This window comes from Chiloscyllium plagiosum, unplaced genomic scaffold (assembly GCF_037043375.1).
Source record: "Chiloscyllium plagiosum isolate Xiang-an unplaced genomic scaffold, Cpla_swu_hap1 HiC_scaffold_12, whole genome shotgun sequence".
NCBI lineage: Eukaryota > Metazoa > Chordata > Chondrichthyes > Orectolobiformes > Hemiscylliidae > Chiloscyllium > Chiloscyllium plagiosum.
The window spans coordinates 88,201,123-88,227,448 of NW_028270150.1; the positions used below are offsets into that span (position 1 = coordinate 88,201,123).

The 26,326-nt window shown below is 41.2% G+C and overlaps 1 protein-coding gene across 1 annotated transcript; it reads right to left on the reverse strand.

Moving 5' to 3' along the window:
* On the reverse strand, positions 1-25,126 carry LOC122554938 (integral membrane protein 2B). The gene is made up of 6 exons (XM_043700379.2): positions 24,953-25,126; positions 17,958-18,095; positions 7,852-8,061; positions 7,436-7,546; positions 1,345-1,495; positions 1-569 (listed from the first exon to the last, which is right to left on the reverse strand). Exons 1-6 carry the CDS (start codon positions 25,037-25,039, stop codon positions 481-483), a joined length of 786 nt encoding a protein of 261 aa, XP_043556314.1. The 5' UTR covers positions 25,040-25,126; the 3' UTR covers positions 1-480.
* Between the last annotated feature and the right edge of the window lie 1,200 nt (positions 25,127-26,326).

The following is a 26,326-nucleotide window of genomic DNA, read 5'->3' on the forward strand; positions in this document are numbered from 1 at the left end:
CAAGTTTAAAAGATTTTATTTTGTTACATTATACCGTATACCGGTTATATACACTAAATCAGTATGGGTTTATCATAACATTTTTTTTCTTTCCCACCCCTACCCCAGTGTATATAGATTAATACGCAGGTATTTGAAATGGAAAAGAACAAGATGGGATAGTCTCCAGTTTTCTTCCCACCTATGCAAAGAAAGTGTTAATTGTGGTGGATTAAATTCCAGTCTAGTACATAGTCTACTATTAGAATTAATAAAAATCTTGATGGCTAGCCTTTTCTCACAATCTACTATTGCACCTTTAGAAATCTGCCTGCACCTTACATTTCCAATAGTAGTTAAGCTGAGATGAAAATTGCAGATGTACAAAATAAACCCTGTTTCATCACTATGTTTTAAAAAAGATAAATGCATTGCACACCAGAAAAAAAGGAAGTGATTTTCTGGGCTCAGCTCTGAGCCTGCATTGGTTGTCTTCTGTCATTACTGCTCACAAATGTGAGTTTCAACTGCAACCCGGCTTTCAAAATGGAGAATCGAGAAACATTTCTTTACATCTCGCTTTTCGATACCTAGGAGGGAGAGAAGAAAATTAAGCAAAGTCCTATTTGCAACATACTGGCTCAAAAGTGTAGCTAAGTTTTCTCCTTCTGGATGCATGCATACTCTTTCACTTTCTACTGAAACTTACAAAATTTGCTGGAGAACCTGATTAATAGTGCCAGTCATGCATCAATTTGTGCTTTTAAACTATCTTCGGTTCATCTGTGATAATGCAACTGCACAGCATTATATTTTGAGCAATATTGCTGCAAGTCAGTCAATACAACATTTTTAAATTAGTCAATCCAATATATATTCTCAAAGCACTAGACAGGACCATATTACATTATCAAAAACAGAACATGCCCACGCGACACCAGTATTTTTGCTGCAGATTAGTCATAAGAAAAAACAACTGTTTGCTTTCTCCTCCTCACCCATGTTATCTTCAGCCTGTTAGTAACTTTGCCATACCTCAATCAAAATGATCATCCTACACACAAGCCGAGCTATGGAGATCATTGTAGGTTATTCAGTCTATGAAGGGATGATAATCATTCTTTACTTTTGTCTCTCGCAACAGTCACTTTATAAGAGGAGATCTTTCGAAGGAATTCAGGATCTATACTGATTGCTATTCACCCACCTCCCAGCCAGGAACAGATGTGATTTATAAAGTTCACAACTAATATAAAAAAATTAATACATTATCCACCAGGAATCAAGTCCAGATTAGATTAGACCAGTTTTAGAACTGTTTAAAAAAAAAAGTACAATTAAGATATTCTACATTTTATAAATTACCTTTACCAAGCTCTCTGCGTTGAAGCTTGAAGGTCTCCTTCCCACGACAAAGGCGAGCAATAAAGTATCCAAGCTCGTCCACATTTTCAATGTAATCAGTAACCACCATCTCTTCATGGATCAAGTAAGATTGGGGCAAGTAGGTACCAGCCTGTTTAATTAAGTACATGCTTAAGTTGTTAGCAATCACTTGTAAAGTATTTAAGATTGTTTGTTTACATCTCTTCACTATCCAGTTCTGGTCAGTTGAGTTCAAAGTTTAATGATATCGAGAAAAATTCCTTCTCATCTCCATGCCACACTCCAACAATACTTGTCAATTTGACTTTTTAAACTGTTCTGCTTTTAAGGGTTTATAGCTAGTGGTCATTAAATTTCACTTTCATTTTTAGTCATTCATTTGCTGGTTTCTAATGTCTGCGAAATCTTCTGACATACCACTCTCAGTTGTGCTTTTGATTAGGAAAGATCACAGTGTTCAGTACGTTTTAACATTAAAATGTTTCTTACATATAGTTTAATTCTGTAAAGCTATCTTGACTAAAGCTATGCTGCTTACCTCAGTCTCTTTCACACAGCAAAGGGTGTTATACTTTGTCCAGCCTATAATGCTTTCAAATGCTTACGCTACAGATTGCATTTCCTTTAATTTGATACTATCCTCACATTTCTTAATAAGTAATGATGGTGAATTCTTCTGAATCTCTCCCTCTCATGGAATACATTATTTAGTCGTCAGTCTGCTCACTGTGGCACACTTCCATGTACTGAAAAGCATTAATACACAAGACCTTGTTCTTTCTGTCTGCAAAAAACATGTCTATGTTCTATGACTGTTTCCTCACAAAACTGGTTATATCTATTTCTCAGAATCAACCTGCCTGGTTGAAAATTAAAGTTAACTACAAACCTGTCAGTCATCATTAACTGGTGCATTCTCAGTGGAAACACCTTTACCAGAGTCCACTTGCCAAGACACAGTATAAATGATATTTCCCCTTCATTTTGGTCTCCCCTGCAAATTATCCTGGTAAGTGCAGGATGAAAATGTCTTTTGTTTTTAAGAAGGATTAATGAGATATAGGAAATCAAGTTTGTCACTTCTCCATCATACTGTTTTAAAACTAGGTGGGATGCTCTTCAGAGGGTCACTGTGGACCTGATGGGCCAAATGGCTTTCTCCCACTCAAAGTGACTGTGAAAGTTTATCATATTATGATCATTCTTGCCTCGAGGGCTCTTTATGACGAGATCATTAATTCAAAAACATTAACAGCTCGCTCTCTAGTTGGCCTTAGAATGTATAGTTCTAAGAAACTACACTGAATTGACAGTACAACATGATGATCCAAACCTAGACAGTTTGCACGACTGCCACTGCCATGTCACGGGGTAAACCCTCCTGCTCAATTTAAAATAGCAACACAGAAAAGATTTATCCTGTGCAGTAATCTGAAAATTCGAGAAGCCAAGAACAAAGTAAAAAGTAACAACTTTATTTCTTAAAGTATAACAAAGAATAATTAACAGCTATTTACAACTCCTTCCTCCAACCTATCTTTTAGCTTACCTTCTATAATATTCATCCAATAAAACCCCTGATTAAGATTTAGCAAAATTCAAATTTCAAAACCATCCAACTGTCAAATCTTCTCTTTAGATCTTCCTCTGTCTTCTTTTCTTAGGAATTTCTGTTTCACCAGTCACTGATCGAGAGCTATTTTTCGAAGAGTCTGTACATGCTGGTGACTTGACACCAAATGGTTAAATTTTTCCCTGTCTTATACCCCCAAAGCATCGATTGGATCATTGGCTTTTAATATTGTCAATACACTAAATTCAAACTTGATTGGAGTTTGGTTTTTCTAGGTTACAATTTAAACTGATTGGCCTAATTCAAATTTGTTTTTGTCTCTAGGCAACCAGCTACAGTAGTTGCTGGACCAAAATATTTTGTTCAGAACATTTCGTGTTATCAGGTAGTTCTGCTAGCTGTTAACTTTAAAAAGGTACAGTGCACCCACATCTTCATAACACTACTGTAAAGATCCCTGAAGACAGTCTTGAAAGAAATTATATATCAATTATCTACACTGGCATATTTAATTGGAATCGTCTAGTAATTTGTGAATAAATCAGTAAGAAAAACCGCATTTAAAAATTAAACCAAATCTACATGAATGATAAATTAAAATTTCATCACACAACAGAGCTTTGTGTTCATGTGTACACAAATTCCCAATTCCATTGGGAGTCCAATTAGGATAGGAGAAAGTGCAGATGCTGGAGATCAGAGCTTAAAAATGTGTTGCTGGAAAAGCGCAGGAGGTCAGGCAGCAAAGGAACAGGAGAATCGACGTTTCGGGCATAAGCCTGAAAGAAAGCCATTCCTGAAGAAGGGCTTATGCCCGAAACGTCGATTCTCCTGTTCCTTTGATGCTGCCTGACCTGCTGCGCTTTTCCAGCAACACATTATTAAGCCAAGAGTCCAATTAGGATGTCAATTTATAGTCCATTTAGAGAACATAATGGAATACAAATGAAGCAGAACAAAATAGCAGACAAAAACATAGCCCTCCCTGATACGTTCAATGCTTTTTATGCTCAGTTAGAGTAGAACGCCAATAGTGTGATGTCACCTGCCCTGACAGCCCCAGATATACCTGCTCCCTCCGTCATTCCTGCAGACATCAGATCAGCCTTCTCGGTAGTAAGCCTGAGGAAAGCAACTGGCCCAGATGGAGTCCCCAGCCACGCATTCAGATCCTGTGTGGACCAGCTGACAGAAGTATTCACTAACATCTTTAACCTCTCCTTGCTACAATCTGAAGTCCCCATCTGCTTCAAAAAGGACACCATCATCCCAATACTGAAGAAAACACATGTAATGTGCCTCAATGACTACCGCCTGATGGTTTTAACCTTCATAATCATGAAGTGCTTCCACACGTTAGTCGTAACTCACATCAACTCTAGCCTCCAGGCCTACCTTGACCCTTGCAATCTGCCTACCAGCAAAGCAGGTCCATAGAAGATGCCATTTCCCTACCTCTATACTCAGCCCTAGAATACCTGGACAATAAGAATACCCACAGAGTCCTATTATCGACTACAGCTCTGCCTTCAACACTATAATCCCAACCATCTCAAAACTCCAAGACTTAGGTCTCAGCTCCGACCTCTGCAACTGGATCTTCAGCTCTCGGGCCCACAGACTGCAACCAGTGAAGACAGACAATAGCACACCTTCCACAAAAATACTCAACACTGGTGCCCCACAAGGATTTCAGCACCCTACTGTTCTCCCCGCACACATGACTGTGGGGCCAAATTTCACACAAATCCCAACTACAAGTTTGCTGTCGATACCACCATTGTAAGCCGGATATCAAACAATAATGAGTCAAAATACAGGAAGGAGATAAAAGTGCTTGGTGTCATGGCAAAATTAAAACACACTCTCTCTCAACGTCCACCAAACAAAAGAACTGATCATTAACTTCAGGAAGAAAGATGGAGGATATGCCCTTACGTACATCAGTGGAGAAGGCAGAGACTGTCAAGTTCCTTGGAGTGACAATAATTGATTATCAACAATCTGCCCCTGACCTCCAAAGCAGATGTGACAGTCAAGGCAGTACAAAAATGCCTCTTCTTCTTCAGGAGGCTTAGGAAATTCTGTACGTCCACAAGAACCCTCAGCAACCTTTACAGATGCACTTTAGAAAGCATTCTAACTGGGTGCTTAACAGCTTGGTACAGCCAACTGCTCTGCCCAGGACCGGAACTACAGGAAAGTATGTAGGCAGCCCAGACAATCATGAAAGCCAACATCCTGTTACAACAGTGGTAAACCCTTCTGCTAATTAAACCAAACACACAAAAGCTCACCTCGCCTCATAATCCGTTAAAGTATGAGTGACAGAACTACCCAAATTCCACTATTTAACAAAAAAAAAACGATTATTTAACTCAAAGTGAAAACACAACATTTATTTACAACTCTAACCCTCCCTCCTCAAAGATTTGTTCTCTACCTCCCACTCTGAAAACTGATCCAATAAAGCCCCTATTAAATTTACAGCAACTTAATTTTCAAAACTAGATAGCGGCCATCATCTCTGATGTCAATCTTCCTCTGTTTGTAGATCTCCCTGGGTCATCTTTGGTCTTCTGCTGCCAAGATGTTTCATGTAAAAAAGGTACCTTTGACAGAGAATGTGGTGAATAGCAGTCTTTCAATGACAGTTGGTGCTCTTTCTGGCCAACTGTCCAAAATGCTTGCTTTCTTTATACCCCAAACATCGGATCATCTCATTAGTTCAATGTTGTCAAAAACAGTAAAATCCAAATTCGATGGGGTTTTAGTATCTTCGGGCATAATGTAAACTGGTTAAATTCGAATGGCTGTGAAAACAACTGAGGTATCTAGGTTACAGTCAAATGTTACATTTTTTCAATTTTCCAGCACACTGACTGCGAGTCAGTCACATGACAAGTGCTTGCCAGCTTTCATTCTCAAAAGGTACAGTACACTCCTTCAACTTCATAAACTCGCTTCCATGACCTCCATCTATACTTCCCGTTGCTGCAGAAAGACTTCAAAGACCCCTCTCACTCTGGTTATAATCTCTTCCAACCTTTTCTTTCCGACAGCAGATACAGAAGCTTGAACATATGTACCTACGGATTCAAATACAAATTCTCCCTGCTGTTATTAGACTGGTGAATGGACTTCCAATTTCAAATCTAATGCCGATCTTGCCTTTGCACACTTCTTGTGTATCCGTAACCTTGTATGCCTTACTCTATCCAAACACCCCATGATCTATTTCCTTGTATGTATGATCTGCTTGCAATTTTGATTGTACTTAAGATACATAGGACAATAAATCAAATTGCTTTCAAGAGCATCTATAAAATGAAGAGGAAGATTCCTTATCACAAACTAATTTAGAGCAGTAATTTCATTTAAAAATCCTACAGAAAGAAAGAGTCTGATTCTACTTCCACAGAAATTAAAAACTGCTCTATACATCTAATTTTATTTTAATCCTAAGCAAATTTACATAAATGTAACTCATTTAGCTGATATTACAAGTACGTCTCAACAAGCAGCATCCTCGGGATATAAAAAGGAGCATTCTATATAAAACGCAAAGAGAAAATAATTAGCAAATTCCTCCTTCAAATATATTGGCATCAAGTTATTTACAGTTTAACCAATAGGCAATATACAAGCTGAATTTCACCATTTCAGTTAATAACAGCCTATCAACTTGCATGACGAGAAATCACCTTGCATGGAGTTGCTCTTTTACCACAAGGTAATAAACATCCCAAGTCAGTTTCTCTTGTGGTGGTGGAGGTATGGTTGGAGGGGGAGATAGTGTCACTTATTTTCTACTTTCCAACGTGCCTAATCTTCTCCTGCTCTCCTTTATTTAGTAACTGAAATGTAAGGAACTTAATTTCCCAAAAAATTCCTGTACTCTAACACAAAACACAACATCAGGTGCATAGCATAAAACCCATTGACTAGAATAAAAGTGGAGGAGAGAAGACAAGTTCAATAACTAAGGAATGGAGAATAATAAGTGGATAGCAAAGTCAACCGAAATATTTCCTCAGAATTGCAACCACCTTGATACCTAAATTGAGATACTGAATTAAGAGACTTTTAAATACCATTAAACAGCTAAACTGTTACAGTACAGGCCCACAACCACAAGTCCCACTATCACAAAAAATATCTTTCTTTTGGCTTAACAGCACAATAGCACAACTATTGAGGCTTCAACAATATATTTCTGCATTCACTGTATCTTTAGAATTTCACTTTTTCTCTTGTTATTCTACAAATTTGACTAATGATAATTCCAAAGAACCAAGTCAAGGCCATTTTAAGCAAGGGTCAAATTCAAGAACTACGTGATGGATTACTGTACCATCTACCAGACAGGAAATCAGAAACATTCTCCAAACATTACACCTTCAAAAGACCTGCATTAGACAGAGAATCAATGTGTCAATGCTTCTCTATGGATTTTCAATCCAGAAAGTCAGTACCTCAATTTTGGGCTTTACATACCTTGACATTGATTAGCAATTCAAACAAGTTCCGGGGTGGCATGACAATAGTTGAATTCAGTGGAATCATGTAGCATTTGTTCAAACTGAGATCCAAATATGCTGTGAGACCCTAGGAAAGAAAATTTGAGGGCCCTTAAGCCAGTTTCACCTGGTTTCAATATTATGCTAAACAGATTAAATTAGGAGTACGAGTTGACTGAAAAATAGTGTCTCATTAAAGTAAAATCTCCTACTTTTTCACATTTGGACAATTTTACTCCTTTTTTTGCATACATATAATTTATACAGACACTGATAATTCAGTTTTAATTATTTTGTAAAGTATGTCATAAAGCAAATTTATAAGAGAAAAAAAATTGTTAAATGAACCCCAAAATTCAAATTGATATGAAAAGCATGGCAGTTAATACAGACCCTGTGGAAATCATGAACAATATCTGCTGGATCGCCATCAGCAAATTCAGGGACAAGTACATTGATCAATTCAACTCCATCATCCTTGAGGATCCTGATGTTTTCTTTAATCGATTGGTATGGAGCCAATTGTGGAGCAACATCAACATCTTGGACAAGATAATCTTCAGGATCAATGTACTTTAGGCCACAAAAGAAGGCTTCACCTTCCTGGAAGAAATTACCATGAGAAACAAATGTTTATGTTTGATAAACTTTTGAGGACAGGTTGATTTTTTTTCTGCCAGAGAAACGAGACAGTACTAAGGAAAACAATAATCAAGTCAACTTTGATTGGAATTCGAAAAACCTGCAAATGATCTCAGGAGATTAACACAGAAGCTTAAGAAATGAACTTTGGAAAGGGTATTCTTAGTGTTGTCAAACTGTACTGATTAAGGGAGGAGATGCCAGCAGAGTCCAAATAGAAACCACCTGCATTTGGAATTCACATAGCAGCTATATAATCAAGCTAAAATGAAAGTGAATAGAATTTTCAACTGCTTATATCAATCAAGTCCTCAATTAATACAGGTCACATCATTGGAAAGTAAAACTTCAAATGAAGAAATATTGTACAAATCAAGTTTTACCACTATAACTCATGTAAAAGCAGTAGTTAGGTCCTACAGAACTTGTGACTTCAGATTAGACCCAAAGTGAAAACTCCCCAGTTGCTATTCATGAAAATAGGGCCTATTAAATGAATGTTGTCTAAATAGAACTTAAAACAGCTTACCATTTATGAGGAGAAAGTGAACTACAGATCAGAGTCAAGAGTGGCGCGCTGGAAAAGCACAGCACATCAGGCAACATCCAAGGAGCAGGATAATTGACGTTTCGGGCATAAGCCCTTCATCAGGAATGAGGCTTGTGGGCTGGGGGCTGAGAGATAAATGGGTGGGGGGTGGGAGATTGTAGCGGAGAATGCAATAAATACATGAAGGTGAGGGAGAATGTGATAGGTCAGAGAGGAGGGTGGAGCGGATAGATGAGAAAGACGATGGACAGATCAAGAGGGGCGGTGCTGAGTTGGAGGCTTTGGACTGGGATAAGGTGGGGACGGGAAATGAGGAATCTGGTGAAATCCACATGAATCCCATGTGGTTGCAGGGTCCCAAGGCAGAAGACATGGGGTTCTTCATCCAGACGTCAGGTGGTTAGGGTTTGGCGAAGGCGGATGACATCACCCACGCCCTTCACCTCGTCCAAGACTTCCGTTTCCCTGGCCCCCTACGCCTTTTCCTCATCATGGACATCCAATCCCTGTACTCATTTATCCTCCATGACAAATGTCTCCAAGCCTCCGTTTCTTCCTCTCATGCCATCCCAACCAGTAACCTTCCACTGACATCCTCATCCATCTGGCTGAACTGGTCCTCAACCTCAACAACTTCTCCTTCCGATCCTCCCACTTCCTCCAAACAAAAGGGGGTGCCATGGGCACCTGCATGGGCCCTAGCTATGCTTGTCTCTTTGTCGGGTATGTGAAACAGTCCATCTTCCACAACTACACCAGCACCCCCCACATTTTTCACCGGTACACAGACGACTGTATCAGCGCCACCTCAGGCTCCCATGAGGAGGTTGCGCAGTTCATCAACTTCACTAACACCTTTCACCCCGACCTCAAATTCATCTGGATCATCTCAAACATTTCCTCCCCTCCCTAGACCTCTCCATCATCTGCAACTGATTAACCACAGACATCTACTAAAAAACCAACCGACTCCCACAGCTACCTGGACTACACCTCCTCCCATACTGTCTGTAAAAACTCCATCCCTCATTTCCAATTCCTCTGCCGGATCTGTTCCCAGGATGACCAATTCCACCACAGAAAATCCCAGATGGCCTCCTTCTTCGGCCGCGATTTCCCCTCCCAATGCAACAAGGACAGAACCCCCAGTCCTCACCTTCCACCCCACCAACTTCCGTATACATTACATCATTCTCCCCAAATTCCACCACCTACAAACAGACCCCACCACTAGGGATATATTTCCTTCCCCACCTGTCAGCATTCCAATGAGACAATTCCCTCTGCGACTTCTAGTCAGATCTGCTTCCCCACCAGCCCTCATCCCATTCCTGGCACCTACCCCTGCTACTGCTACTGCAGGAAGTGCAAAACCTGCACCCACACCTTCCCCCCCCCCCATCCAAAACCCCAAAAGATCTTTCCACATCCAACAGATATTTACCTGTACCTCCACCATGTCATCTATTGTATCTATTGCACCCAATGTGGTCTCCTCTATATCAGGGAGGCAGGGCGCCAACTTGCGGATCGTTTCAGAGGACATCTCCGGGACACCCGTACCAACCAACTTCACCGCCTCGTGGCTGAACACTTCAACTCCCCCTCCCACTCCACCAAAGTCATGCAGGTCCAGGGCCTCCTCCATTGCCAAACCTTAACCACCTGACACCTGGAAGAAGAATGCCTCATCTTCCAACTTGGGACCCTGCAACCACACAGGATTAACATGGATTTCACTAGTTTCCTCATTTACCCTGTCCCCAACTTATCCCAGTGCCAAGCCTCCAACTCGGCACCACCCTCTTGACCTGTCCATCACCTTTTCCATCTATCCACTCCACCCTCCTCTCTGACCTATCACCTTCACCCCCACCTTCATCCACTTACTGCATTCTCAGATACCTTTCCCCCCAGCCCCTTCCTGCTCCCATTTATCTCTCAGCCCCCCGGCCCACAAGCCTCATTCCTGATGAAGGGCTTATGCTGAAACGTCGATTCTGCTGCTCCTCGGATGCTGCCTGACATGTTGTGCGTTTCCAGCACCACACTCAACAGCTTACCATTTATGGTTTGGCAATTCTGAACGACGCAACCACCCTTTTAACTGAACAAGTAATTCCAAGGTGTAGATACATTGCTCACCATTGAAAGTGTTCGCCATTCATTATGTTTGAAGCACTGCAACCTACTTTGCGTTATGGACAAAGAGCTGGGAAGCAAGATAGGCTGGATAATTTGTTTTCCTCCCCCAAACACAAATGGTCTTTTGTTTTACACATTTCTATGATTCTGCTATCTCCCAAGCTGCAATGTGGGCAAAACTAAGCTGGCACTACATAGTCATTTAAATATTAATTTATGATCTACATTTTCCATGTTATTTAAAGAACTACTGAACAAATATTAAAAGCTTTGGTTAGCATCTATGGTTGCCATGTCCACAGAAAGGCCATGTACTTTGGCTTGACCACCTCACCTCTTGTTTAATTATTGTAGCTTTTTGCGCCTTAAGTATGCTTTGCAGTTGTGGCACAATGAAGGGTACATGTGAAAGGACAATGGCTGCATATACTCCTACAGATATCTCCACGAAGTGCAGGAGTTCACAACTCATTAGGGTCTCTCAAAGAAAGACCAGAACAAAACAGTTGCTTTTCTCCAGAGAACTGATCACATTTTTGTGAAACAAATTCCTACATATGCACTGACAACTGTCTTCTATGGCTCGATTATAAATAATTTTGCATTACAAGCAGGTGTACATTATAATAAGCAGCAAATCCAAAATTTTGAAAATAGTTACTTCATGGTCATTTGGCTTCCTTTTTCCTAAGTCGTCTCAATTGTTGTTGCATAATTTTTGTTTCAAGTGTTTATTAACTTTATCATACCTTAATTGCGTCCCAATTATTAAAACACATAGCAAAAACAAAATGCTGGAGAGAGTCAGCAAATCTAGCAGCATCCGTGGAGAGGAAGCAGAGCCAATGTTTTGGGTCCAGAATTTTTTTTCAATTAAAACATGTAGAAATTCAAGACTTTTTACATCTGCTCCCATGTTACATAGGGAATCAAGGATTAAGGGGAAAAAGACAAGCAAGTTCAGGATTATCAGATGAGCTATGATTTCATTGAATGGCAGAGCAGAATCTATGATGGGCAACAGAGACCTATTTCTGTTCCTCTACCTCCCAGAAAGAATGGTACAAGCAGCAATGGACTCCTTCTTGACTGCACCAGCTCTATGGTAGTTAGTATCATATAATACAGAAAAGGCTTTGTGACCTATCAAGTCTGGTCCACCAAATACACTACTATCTGTACCAGTCCCATAGCCTTGAATGTTCAGATTTTAAGTGCTCATCCTAATACTTTTTGAAAGGTTGTGAGGTTACTGCCTCAACTATCCTCTCAGACAATGCATTCTAGACCCCATCATCCTCTGGGTGAAAAATAAAAGTTTTCCTCAAATCCCCTCCAAATGTCTGCCTTTCATCTTAAAGTGTGCCCCTTTGTTCTTGACATTTCAACTGAGGGAACAGTTGCTTTCTATCCACCCTTTCCATGTCCCTCACAACAGATCCCTCCTCAACCTTCTTTGCTTAAAGAAAACAACCTGAGCTCACCCAGTCTTCTTAACAGCTGAAATGTTCCATCGGAGACAACATCCTGGCAAATCTATTCTGCACCCACTCCAGTGCAATCACTCACTTCCTCATCTGTGGTGACCAATTCTGCACACACTACTCCATGCTGCCTGGCTTCTGTGTTCTTCAAGCCTGTTGCTTGTCTATCTTGGATTCCAGCATTTGTAGTTTTTTTTGGAGCTGTACAGATGTTCTGTACCAAAGTTCTGTACATCTCCAACTTAATGTTCTTACTCTTATAATCTATTGCTGACGAGAAAGGCAAGTATCCTATATGCCTAAACTACATTAACTTGCCTAATTACTTTCAGGGATCGCTCTGGGCTGGTTGGTGTCAGGGTCCGAGGTTCGATCCCAGCCTCGGGTGACTGTTGGAGTTTGCACATTCTCCCAGTGCCTGCATGAGTTCCCTCCGGGTGCTCCGGTTTCCTCCCACAGTCCAAAGATGTGCACGTCAGGTGAATTGGCCATGCTAAATTGCTCATAGTGTTAGGTGCATTAGTCAAAGGGAAATGGGTCTGGGTGGGTTACTCTTCAGAGGGTCAGTGTGGACTGGTTGGGCCAAAGGACCCGTTTCCACACTGTGGGGAATCTAATCTAAAAAAACCATCTACCTGTTTAGGAACATTCAGGACCTAAAGCAATATAAAAACTTCAAGGGGCAAATCAAAGTATTTGGAAGAACAAAGAGGAAGCATGGGGAAAACAAAATCTGTCAAGCAAGATTAGGAAGAATCCCAAGATGTTCTACAAATATATCAGGGAAACAGAATTACCAGAGAAAGAGCTGGGCTCAATCAGGACTAGAGAGAGAATCTGTACATGAAGTTAGAGGACATTGGTAGAGTATTAAATGAGTGCTTCACATCTATCTTTACTTAGAAGATGCAGGAGAAAGTGAGGATTGCAGATGCTGGAGTCAAAAAGTGTGGTGCTGGAAAAGCACAGCCAGTCAGATAGCATCTGAGGAGCAGGAGAGTCAACGTTTTGAGCATAAGCTCTTCATCAGGAATCCCACTCTCCTGCTCCTTGAATGATGCTGCCTAACCGACTGTGCTTTTCCAGCACCACACTTTTTGACAGTGAGTCTGCCTCATTTTTATTCCTAACCTCCATCCACAAAGTCTTTATTTAACATCACTACTATAATCCCTCCTTACTGTAATAATTAATTCTAACTAAATGCGAGACCACCTCCATTTTTGCACACCCCCCTGTCCCACATTGCTCCATCCCAGGATGTTGAGTTGCTGGTCTTGTCCCTCCAACAACCAAATCTCTAATGGCATCAATACCACAATTCACATGTTCATCATATCAGGGAGGTGATTGTCGAGTGGTATTAATCACCAGATTGTTAACCCAACTGACCTGTGTAATATTTTGGGAACTTGGGTTTGAATCCAACCAATACTGACGATGGTATTTTGGTTCAATAATAAAAATCTGGAATTAGGAGTCTAATGATGACCAGGTTGATGGTCAGAAAAACCCATCTGGTTCACTAACATCCTTTTGGGAAGGAAACTACCATCCTTAACTGGTCTAGCCTAGATGCGATTCCAGACTGACAGCAATGTGGCTAACTCTTAACTGCCCTCTGGGCAAAAAATACTGACGAGCCAGCGATGCCCTCATCTCATGAATGAAAAACCACACCCTTATCTTACCGGCATTATCTCTAATACGCCTAACATTAGAGGCCATTCAGCATCACCTTACTCCCTTGAGACAACAGTTACACCTTCTCCATACCCTGTTAATCATGCATATTCAAACATTTACATTCAATCGTTTACATTCAAATACTGTATTTAACCAATTGTCTTTTAAACATAACTATTGGTGAATATAAATTTGCCTTCAATCTTCTTTAAGGAAGAACCCCAGCTTCTCCAATTTCACAACAGAGTTGAAGTGTCACAATCACTGTAATATTCTTATAAATCCTTTTCAGACCTTATCCCAAGATAAATATCCTTCCTGAAAAAATGTGTCCAGAGTTGATGAAAACACAGGTTATAGCATAGAAAGATGAGAAAGGTGTGTTAAAAGTAAAACTCTTACATGATTTCCACACATATTCAATGTCTCTTACTTAAAGAAAATAAACAGTCTTTACAATAAAACAAAACAAAGATGCTAAAGATCTAAAAGAAAAATCTGAAACTGCTGGAGAAACTCCAGTATGGCTGCATTTGTAAAGTTAACTCTGCTTTCTCTCTACAAATCCAGGTTTCTGAACTCAACATTAAATCTGCTTTGTCTTCACTGATGCTGCTAGACCCGCTGAGCTTCTGAAACTAAAACAAATTTCTAGGCGTCCAAAGCATGGAATACATTTTCTGTTTCATTTTGTATCATTAAATTATTCCTTTTTGACAAAAATAATCTTTGCATTGTTAACTCAGTTTTATTCACGCAAAGCAGGCATCGCTGGCATTATGGCATATTCAGTGACTATCGCTAATTGCCCTTGAACAGAATGGTTATCAAGCTTGTTTATAGATCAGTTAAGAATCTATGATCATGTGCAGACCAAACATCTGCCTATAATGATGATTTGTATGTGACTGTGGTACAGCCGGGGGGGGGGGGGGGGGGGGTTTGTTAACATGACACGACACGAAGTATTGAATTTCAAATGGACTTACTGTCAGGTAGAATCCGGATTTAAATTGATGCAAGTGTAGTAAATCCAGTCTCCCCTGTCTCATATGCATTATGGACTCCTGTTGACCTACTTCCAAAAGATCTCTTACAAAAAGATGTAAAAGCTTGAAAGACTATGTCATTTGCCCAGAATTGTCCACAACATTCCAGCTGTTGCCAAAATTGCATTTTATTGGGGATTAAGATAGTGTGCTATTTGTATTAAACTCTATGCCTCTAATTATGAACTTCAGGACCCCACGTTTTATCAACTTTATTCAACTATTGTGCCTTCATTTAGTTGCACACAAACACCCTTTGTCCACCTGACCTTGCACTTATTAAAAAGTGTATAAATTTTAATGTGTTGTCTCTCATTTTGTCCGACAAAAGTGCATGACATTGTAAACTTTACTGCATTGAATTTAATTTGACATGTTATTTCATCCTATAATTCGCTATGGTACTGTTTCAATTTTCCCCTCCTCCTACAAAAGGTATAGTATAAGAATTTAAATTTTAAATTACACAGCACAAAAATAGAATTTAGTACACAGTTATTGCATAACAGGAAATTATTTTAAGCAATGCAGTAGTGAATGTTTTTGCTGTTTATTTTGCCGAAAAAATTGTTTTTACTGGACAAAAGAGCTAAATATATTTAATAGGTGCAGCACAGTAGCTTAGTGGTTAGCACTGCTGCCTCACAGCACCAGGGACATGGGTTTGATTCCAACCTTGGGCGAAAGCACATGTCAGGTATAGACAGGATAGATAAGGTGAATCCTTAGAAGAGTACAAAGGCAGTCGGAGTATACTTAACTGGGAAATCAGTAGGGCAAAAAGGGGACATGACATAGTTTTGGCAAATAGGGTTAAAGAGAATCCAAAGGGTTTTTACAAATACATTAAGGACAAAAGGGTAACTAGGGAGAGAACTGGACCCCTCACAGATCAACAAGACAGCCTTTGTGTGGAGCCGCAGGACGTGGGGAAGATACTAAACGAGTAATTTGCATCAGTGTTTACTGTGGAGAAGGACATGGATATCTTCTGTAGAATGTAGGGAAATAGATCTATCTTGAAAAATGTCTATATTACAGAGGTGGTGATGCTGGATGTCTTCAAACACAAAAAAGTGAATAAATCCCCAGGACCTGATCAGGTATACCCTAGAACCTAGTGGGAAGCTAAGGAAATGATTGTTTGGCCCCTTGCTGAGATATTTGTATCATCAATAGTCACAGGTGAGGTGCCAGAGGCTAGAAGTTGACTAACGTGGTGCCACTATTTAAGAAAGGTGGTAAGTATAAGCCAGGAAACTATAGACCAGTGAGCCTGACGTCAGTGGTGGACAAGTTGTTGGAGGGAATCCTGAGGGACAGAATTTACATGTATTTGGAAAGGCAAGGACTGATTAGGGATAGTCAACATGGCTTTGCGCATGGGAAATCATGTCTCACGAACTTGACTGATTTTTTTTGAAGTAACAAAGAATTCATGAGGGCAAAGCGGTAGATATGATCTATATAGAATTCAGTAAGGCATTCGACAAGGTTCCCGCTGGGAGCAAGATTAGATCTCTCAGAATACAGGGAGAACTAGCCATTTGGATACACAACTGGCTCAAAGGTAGAAGACAGAGGGTGGTGGTGGAAGGGTTGTTTTTCAGACTGGAGGCCTGAAACCAGTGGAGTGCCACAAGGTTTGGTGCTGGGTTCACTACTTTTCATCATTTATATAAGTGATTTGGATGTGAGCAGAGGTACAGTTAATAAGTTTGCAGATTACACCAAAATTGGAGGTGTAGTGGACAGCAAAGGAGGTTACTTCAGGTTACAACAGCATCTTGATCAGATGGGCTAATGGGCTGAGGAGTGGCAGATGAAGTTTAATTTAGCTAAAGCAAGTTGCTGCATTTTGGGAAGACAAATCTTAGCAGGACTTATACACTTAATGGTAAGGTCCTAGGGAGTATTGCTGAACAAAGAGACCTTGGAGTGCAGGTTCATAGCTCCTTGAAACTGGAGTCACAGGCAGATAGGATAGTGATGAAAGTATTTGGTATGCTTTCCTTTATTCATCAGAGCATTGCGTGAAGGAGCTGGGAGGCCATGTTGCAACTGTATAGGACATTGGTCAGGCCACTTTTGGAATATTGCATGCAATTCTAGTCTCCCTCCTATCGGAAGGATGTTGTGAAACTTGAAAGGGCTCAGAAAAAATTTACCAAGGATGTTGCCAGGGTTGGAGGCTGTTTTCCCTGGAGAGTCAGAGGTTGAGAGGTTTATAAATCATGAGGGGCATGGGTAAGATAAATAGACAAGGTCTTTTCCCTGAGGTGGGAGTGGGGAGCCCAGAACTAGAGGGCGAGGGTTTAGGGTCAAAGGGGAAAGATACAAAAGGGCCCTAAGGGGCAACTTTTTCACGCAGAGGGTAGTGTATGAAATACCAGAGGAAATGGCAGTACAATTGCAGCATTTAAAAGGCATCTGGATGGGTATATGATTAGGAAGGGTTGTGAAGGATATGGGCCAAACGGTGGCAAATGAGACTAGTTTAGGATGGGATATCTGGTCCAACTCATCAATACCGACCAAAGGGTCTGTTTCTATGTTGTACATCTCTGACTGTCTGCATGGAGTTTGCACATTCTCCCAGTGTCTGCGTTGGTTTCCTCCAGGTGTTCCCGTTTCCTCCCACAATCCAAAGATGTGCAGGTCAGGTGAACCGTCCATGCTAAATTGCCCATAGTGTTCAGGGATATGTGGATTAGGTGCATTAGTCAGGGGCATGTGTAAAATAATAGAGTTGGGGCATGGGTCTGGGTGGGTTACTCTTCAGAGGGTTGGTGTGGACTTGTTGGGCCGAAGGGCCTATTTCCATACTCCAGGGATTCTACACTATTGTAAATGTAACTAATACATGGATACGGTCATCACTGCATCTTACAGTACTTTTATTTCAGCTTACATTTAAAATCAGTTTATTTGGCACGCTCCTACCTGCAAGATAAAATATCTGTAGAGATATGCACCACCAACCACCACACCAGACAGCATGAGAGCTAGTCCAAGACACATGCACCAGCACCAAACACGAGACTGGCGTCGAAACGGAACAACAACAACATCCTCTGGATCCTGTGTATTAAGAGAAAAGGGCTGGTTCAGTATGGTATCAAAACAAGTGTTAATGACGTTGTAAATCTGCAGAGAACTCAATTTCTTAATGTATCAGTTGCCCTTAACTGAAGTGAATATGACTTGCTTTTACCAATGATATACATTTTGATTGTATATTGTTTAATTGTAAATTAATCAGATAGTTTAAACCACAAATCTGGGAACATTTAAATTAAATTGGATATTTGATGAGAAACAGTACTGAATTGAACTCAAAGATGTCCAATTCAATATTATTGATTTATTCACGACTCCAAAGTACAAAACAAGACTTCAAATTGTCTGGATACTAAACACATTGGTTTAAATCACTAGAAGGAATCTGCTCAATGAAAACTGAGATAATAGTTTATGCACAATATTGCATCTCTCCCCATGTGGTAGACATGAAACTAGGCTTTATTTGGGTGATAAAAACTGAAAGAACTGCAGATGCTATATAACAAAGTTCATGCTTTGGGTCCTCTGAGCAAGGGTCACCAGATCCAAAATGTTAACTTTTGATTCCTCTTCACAGATGATTCCAAATCTGCTGTGCATTTCCAGCAACTTCTGATTTATTGAATCATTTTCAGCAATTTGAGGTCATGATTGTCTTCTGACAAGCACCCAGTTAACATGTCTAAAAAGAGGCCTAACAAAAAAGCAAGTTTGCTTTTCAAAATCTATTTTTACCCGACACCAGGTTGACCTCTGGGGGGGGGGGGAGGCACGGGCTGCAGTCAGCCAGTGGACAGACTTTTGGGTTCGATGGGTAGCTAGCACTGCAGCCTCACAGCACCAGGATCCCAGCCTCGGGTGACTGCCTGTGTGGAGTTTGCACGTTCTCCCTGTATGTGCGTGGGTTTCCTCCGGGTGCTCCGGTTTCCTTCCACAGTCCAAAAATGTGCAGGTTAGGTGAATTGGCCATGCTAAGTTGCCCGTAGTGTTAGATGCATTAGTCAGAGGGAAATGGGTCTGGGTGGGTTACTCTTCGGAGGGTCGGTGTGGACTGGTTGGACCGAAGGACCTGTTACCACACTGTAGGGAATCTAATCTAAACTCAATTAATCATCTTTATAATTGGGAAGTTTGCCCCAATAGATCAATTTCCACACAGAATATCTAAGTTAAGGAACAGGCACAAAGACAAAATGAGAATGCAGGGAAATTACCAAAAATTTAGTTGAAAGTCTGGGATTAGTAAATAGATTGCTTTAAATAAAGTGAAGTAATTCACATTGGAGCAAGGGAGTTGAACAGCAAGTGTGTGCACAGAACAGGAATGTATGGCTAGAATTGTTTAAGAGGCCAGGGGCTGCAGAACAATATCAGGAGGCAAAAAATTAAATTCAGGACTACAGATTATCATGGAATGAATAAAGAGCAAGCTGAGAAGTTCAGAAAACAGGTTTAAGGAATGAAAACCAACAAAGAGCCTGGAATTGGGAGAAACATTCAGGAGGATTTTGGTTCTAGTCAGGTGAATTGGGCTGGGTTGAGCATGTATAGGGTATAAGCAGGCAATGAAACCGTTCTGAGTTTTGTGAAACAAGAGATTCAGCCGAGCATGACTCAGATCAGAGAAGAACTTACAGTTAACAATGGGGTGCTGGAGTCAAGGGGAATAGGTTAACAAGGTGGAAAAGCATTCATTATGTAGAGCCATTTAACAATTTTGGAAGCATTCAGTATGCAAGGTCAGCTAACAAGAAGAAAAGTATCCACTGTATGAATCCAGTTAACAAGGTTAAAAACATTCATCTTATAACAGTAAAGGGCTTGGTCTCTGCTATTGATACTAATTGATTCCAATGGTCACCCAATTAATATGTATGTTGCTGTAAAAATGACTATTTAATTCATTGATAAACTGCTGTTCCAGAAAAGACAGTGAACTCATGTCTTTGTGCACACGGGCGATCATTCTCTCTCCCTCCAAGGCCCGGAATAAACATGGAGGAGGTAAAACTATACTGTGCCTGATAGTTTTGCTTCGACTGAGGAGGGAAAACAGTACGACAGGGTGAGCTTGCCAATATTGCACAGATGGAAATAAGCATCATTTAATTTTACAGCCTTGGTCCAAACGTATAAAGGCAATGTATTTATTTTCCAACAAAAAAATCTGCATCACTAATTCATAGTTTTAAACACAAGCATCCCAAAATACACAACGGAACAGAATGGACCATGCCACATAAGGGAATATTATTGCAGATGGATCAAAAATTTAGTCAAAGTTGTTCGTTTGGAGGTCTATAGGAAAGATGTTGTTAAACTTGAAGGGGCTCAGAAAAGATTTACAAGGATGATGCCAGGATTAGAGAGATTGAACTAAAGGAAAAGGTTGAAATGACCTTTTCTCAGCCTGGTTTGAAAACAAAAAAAAGTGTTTTAAAAAGATGCATTCATTGTGAATCAGCTGAGTTAGCACAGATTGATGGCAAGGACATTTGGTGGGCATTAATAGACAATAGGTGCAGGAGTAGGCCATTCTGCCCTTCGAGCCTGCACCACCATTCAATATGATCTTGGCTGATCATCCTTAATCAGTATCCTGTTCCTGCCTTATCTCCATAACCCTTGATTCCACTTCAGAGCTCTATCCAACTCTTTAAATGAATCCAGGAAACACACCTCAAGTTTACACAGAGTAGGACAAAGGAGGCTGGACTGGAATTTGCAAACAAAACTGTCAGATCTCGAGTCAGAAATAACTGAAGGTGAGCTGGACACAGGCAACATTACATCATGTGGTTGAAAGCTAACCCCAGGGTCAAATATGACTATTAGTGTGGCTAAGGTTTAGACTAGAAAAGAGAAAGTGATGGATTCACCAGCTAGAGTTTGAGGTGAACATGTTCTCATGGCTTCAGATTTCCAAATATTTAGGAATTTTCTGATCGTCCAATGTTGGATGTCAAATATTGTACACCTGTCAGAATTTAGGGAGAATGGAACAGTCAAGATAGATCATGGTCCCAATTGTTGTTAATAGACAATTTATGAAATCCACCTTATACTTTTTGCTCTAAGTGAAAATGTTCTCAATTTTCAAACTTCTTTGTACCTCCTCATATGAAAGAGTGTTCTGGGCAAGTCTGGGCTGTACGCTCCAACACAATTTTTAGAATATGTAAAATATTGTCAAATATTTTAATTATACAATACATGTAAGTGTTGTCTCAGGTTTCAAAGATGCAGAAATCTCTGCAGTGCAGTCTAGTTACATAAACATAAAGAACTTCAAGATTGATGTTATAACTGGAATTCATACAGCTGTTGCTGATTATGTTTCATGTCCAATTAACAGCATTCAACAGAAGCACTTCATTATGCAACACTACCCTAATATCATTCAGTGGTATGACAGGACTTGGAAATGAAAGTCCAAGGGCGGCACAGTGGCTAGCACTGCTGCCTCACAGCGCTAGAGACCCGGGTTCAATTCCCAACTCAGGCCACTGACTGTGGAGTTTGCACATTCTCCCAGTGTCTGCGTGGGTTTCCTCCAGGTGCTCTGGTTTCGTCCCACAGTCCAAAGGTCAGGTGAATTGGCCATGCTAAATTGCCCATAGTGTGAGGTAAGGGGTATGGGTGGATTGCGTTTCGGCAGGTCGGTGTGGACTTGTTGGGCCGAAGGGCCTGTTTCCACACTAAGTAATCTAATCTAAAACCTACCAATTATCATCACAAAACTCCCATAGCGTTACTAATAATCCTGAGACCAGATTACAGTGTCAGCGACATTTCTGGCAAATTGTCAATAGCATGCTTCAAGTTATTGGACACAAAACACAGCAAAACGTACATCAGGTAGTGGGACTTGATGTGACATCGATATAATGCATATCATAGTCAGTGAGTTTTTAAGTATTTTAGAATATGACCAATCACCTATCCTTGTGGATTTACATAGTCTCCTGACCCTCCAAACATAAACTTATGTTGTTTATTTTAAACTTTATCCAACTTCTACCAAATCCTTCCCATTACTATAATATCCTCTGGCTACATAAAACTCCAAGACATTCAAAGTGGGAATTCCCGTGAATCCCCATATTTAATCACTTGCTTGTGATTTTTCAGAAGATTTGTAGCTCAAGTTGAGGTTCATGTTATAAGTTTGCTCGCTGAGCTGGTAGGTTTGTTCTCGGACATTTTGTCACCATGCTAGGTAACATCAGGTGAGCCGCCTTTGAAGCTCTGGTGTTCTGTCCCACTTTCTACTTATGTGGCTTGGTCTGTTAAGGTGGGTGATATCATTTCCAGTTCTTTTCCTCAGTGGTTGGTAAATGGGTAAATCAGTGAGTTTATCGATGGAGTTCCGGTTTGAATGCCAGGCCTCTAGGAATTTCCATGTGTGTCTCTGTTTAGCCTGTCCTAGGATGGATGTGTTGTCCCAGTCAAAGTGGCATCCTCCTTCGCCTGTGTGTTACATGTGAGACATACTCTGGAATTCTGAGAGGCCTAGCATTCAAACCAGAACTCCATCAATAATCACATCAATTTGGACTCCTGATGAAGGACTTATGCTCGAAATGTTGATTCTCCTGCTCCTTGAATGCTGCCTGACCTATTATGCTTTCCCAGCACCACTCTCTCAACACTAATCTTCAGCATCTGCTGTGCTGGTTTCTCCATTTAACAACCTCTGAGAAAAAGAACCAGAAATGACATCACTCACCTTAACAGACCAAGCCACATAAATAGAAAGCAGGGCAGAACACCAGCACTTCACCAGAGGCTCACTGATAATGTTACCGAGCATGGTGACAAAACATCCAAGAACAAACCTACAAGCTCAGCGAGCAAATTTACAACCTTAAATCTCTTGCTTTTTTGTGGCTGTGTCAAGGTCATAAGCACTGTCATTCCGTCCTCCAAACTCTTCATCCCTCTACCCTCCTTTAATATATTTCTTAAAACCTCGTGTACCAAGATTTCACAGTGATTGTGTGTAGTGTCTTGGAAGTAGTATTCTAAAGGGAAACACTCCAAACTGTACAGCAAACCCAGTGACTATCAGCGAGAAGAACACCTAAATCTCTCATTCTGGGATTCCGTCCATAAAGCTTCCACCTCTCCTTATTCAAAAAGCCATTTTTAAAAATCATTTGACAAACCTTTGATCACCATTGCATTCCAAATACATACAAAACCATTTTTATTTTGGAAATCAGTTTTTAAATCTAGCTTAAATTGTGAAAAGACAGGCTATTAAAGTCAAGCTATCAGATAGATGTGAATTCCTGTATTGCTGGAATGGTGGCGAGGTATTCACACCTTGTATTACAATGGCCTCTCTAAATATCTTGGAAGCACTAGCTTTCAAAGCATTGCTCCTCATCAGATAGTTGTGGAGTAGTGCTGATGAGGAGTAGTGCTCCGAAAGCTAGTGCTTCCAAATAAACCTACTGGACTATAAATTAGTGTTGTGTGATTAACTTTGTACACCTCAGTCCAACACCAGCACCTCTAACTCCTAAATATCTTGAGGAGACATGCTGTAAGTACTCTGAAAGAATATTCCACATTAAACTGAAAGTCAGTAAAAACAGTCAGTTTGGGGGTGGGATAAGCAGCTTAAATTTTTCTTGCAATTCTCAAAAGATGTTTGAAAACATCAATAAAAAGATTTTCAAGTACCTATATTTTTCACATTTGATAGTTTACAGGTACTGTATTTGAGAACAGGCTATGTTCATTTGCATTGCTCAAGTTATGGGAACAGGACTGTGGGGTTTAGCAAGGTTCCTTTGTCTTAACATTCCTGCTCTTTAACAATCTGAGAGTCAAAGATCAATTGTCGACAAGATTGCCTGTATCTATCATGAAAAGAGGAAAGTCTATCAAAAACAAAACCAGGAGTCCTTCTATGGGACTACTTTCTTTGTGTGCCTCCTGCATTATGAAAAATCAAAAGATTGCCAAATCTACGAAGGTGCAATGAAATTTGCAGGGGGTTGCTTTTAGAAACTAAGCAGAATCTTTAAATATCTTCGTTGAAATAACAACCAGAAAAGGAGGAAGAGTCGAGTTCGCATTTTTGGTTTGAAGTGCAAGCGCTTACTGGATAGCTAACAGCAATTTAACTTTTTCATTGTTATATTTTCTGCCACTTAAAGAGATCTAATTCATGGTCTTCGCAGCTAATCCATTTCAAATTGGATCTTTTTTTAAAATTCAGTTCATCAGAAATCTTAATTGCTAATCTGTCCTGTCCTTGTTTTCCCCGATCCCAAAGTATTCCAACAGTGACATAGAAGATTGGTGCTGAATCTGAAAGTTGTAAGCGCATTCAGCAATTTCCTGCCATGAGATTAAGTGATTTCTCTCTCTCTCTCTCTCTCTCTCCAGTAGCACCCCGCCTACTGAGGAAACATTCGCCACATCCAGATCGGATTTCCTTCACACCAAAAACAGAAGCTTGGCTGCCCCGGAGACAAGGCACTTGGTGATCGCCGAGTGTGCGTGCAGTTCCCCCCCCGGGTGACGCCGCTGCTTCCTCCACAGGGAGGAGGGGGACGGGGTCAGGGTAAGGCAGGACAGGCACAGGCCCAGGCCCAGGCCCAGCCACACCGTCAGCCATTTTACAGCGAACGGTCCAAGTCCTGACTCCGCACACACGAGAACGGGGACGGTGACCCCAGGGGCGGGTGGCGCACCGAAAGGCGAACAGTTTCCGGCCTCCGAAGGCTACACTCCGGCTCACAAAATGGAAAGCGAAAGCCCGGATCCAAAACACCGCCCGGACTCTCCCTCCAAGGCCCGGGAATTGCCTGCAAACAACGGACAATCCATCCCTCCCTCCCTTTCCCTGGGAAACGCACCTTGTCGGGGACGATGAGCGCCTCGTTGTTCTCTTCCTTCTTGGGCTCCTTCTGACTCAACGACGAGTTAAAGGAGACTTTCACCATGGCGCCAGCGAAGCCCAGCAGCACAGATCTCGCAGCTCTGCTCGGTCCACGCGAAATCCGCCCACTTCACTGCGGGCCGTGACTGGAAATCAGCCGCCTGACGCAGTTCCCAAACACAAATCCGACCGCCTTCGCGAAAAAGGTCCGAGCTCCGCTCCGCTCCGCGCCCCGCCCCCTACAGCGGTGGGGATGGCCCCGCCACCAGGGCGGGGGAAGCAACACCCCCCACCCCCCCAGTGTCTCTAGAGGGCATGCCCCGGCCCAAAGAAAGGTTCACCCCTTCCCCTCCCCATTTGTCCAGTGGGGGCTCGAAGGGCATGTGGGATCCTGGAACGTGAAGGTGATAATCTGCAAGACGCTGGAACTGCGCTTTCGTGCTGCAGTGGTAATAAGACCATAAGAGTGGAAGTAAGGCCATTCGGCCCATTAAGACCACTCACCATTTAATCATGGCTGATGGGCATTTCAATCCACTTACCTACACTCTCCCGCAGCCCTTAATTCCTTGCAAGATGAAGAATTCATTAATCTCTGCCTTGAAAACATTTAACGACTCAGCCTCCACTGCGCTCCGTGGCAATGAATGCCACAGGCCCACCACTCTCTGGGTGAAGAAATGTCTCCTCATTTCCATTCTAAATTGACCCCCTCTAATTCTAAGGCTGTGCCCATGGGTCCTAGTCTCCCTGCCCAACGAAAACAAATTCCCAGCATCCACCCTTTCTAAGCTATGCATTATCTTGTAAGTTTCTATTAGATCACCCCTCAACCTTCTAAACTCTAATGAATACAATCGCAGGATCCTCAGCTATTCATCGTATGTTAGGCCTACCATTCCAGGGATCATCCATGCGAATCTCTGCTGGACACGCTCCAGTGCCAATATGTCCTTCCTGAGGCATGGGGCCCAGAATTGGACATAATATTCCTATTGGGGCATAACTAGAGCTTTATAAAGTCTCAGTAGCACATTGCTTGCTGCTTTTACATTCCAACCCTCTTGAGATAAATGACAACATTACATTTGCTTTCTTAACCACGGACTCAACCTGCAAGTCAACCTTTAGAGAATCCTGGACTAGCACTCCCAGATCCCTTTGTACTTTGGCTTTCTGAATTTTCTCACTGTTTAGAAAATAGTCTATGCTTATATTCATTTTTCCAAAGTGCAAGACCTCGCATTTGCTCACATTGAATTTTGTCAGCCATTTCTTGGACCACTCTCCTAAACCGTCTAAATCTTTCTGCAGCCTCCCCACCTCCTCAGAACTACCTGCCTTCGTATCA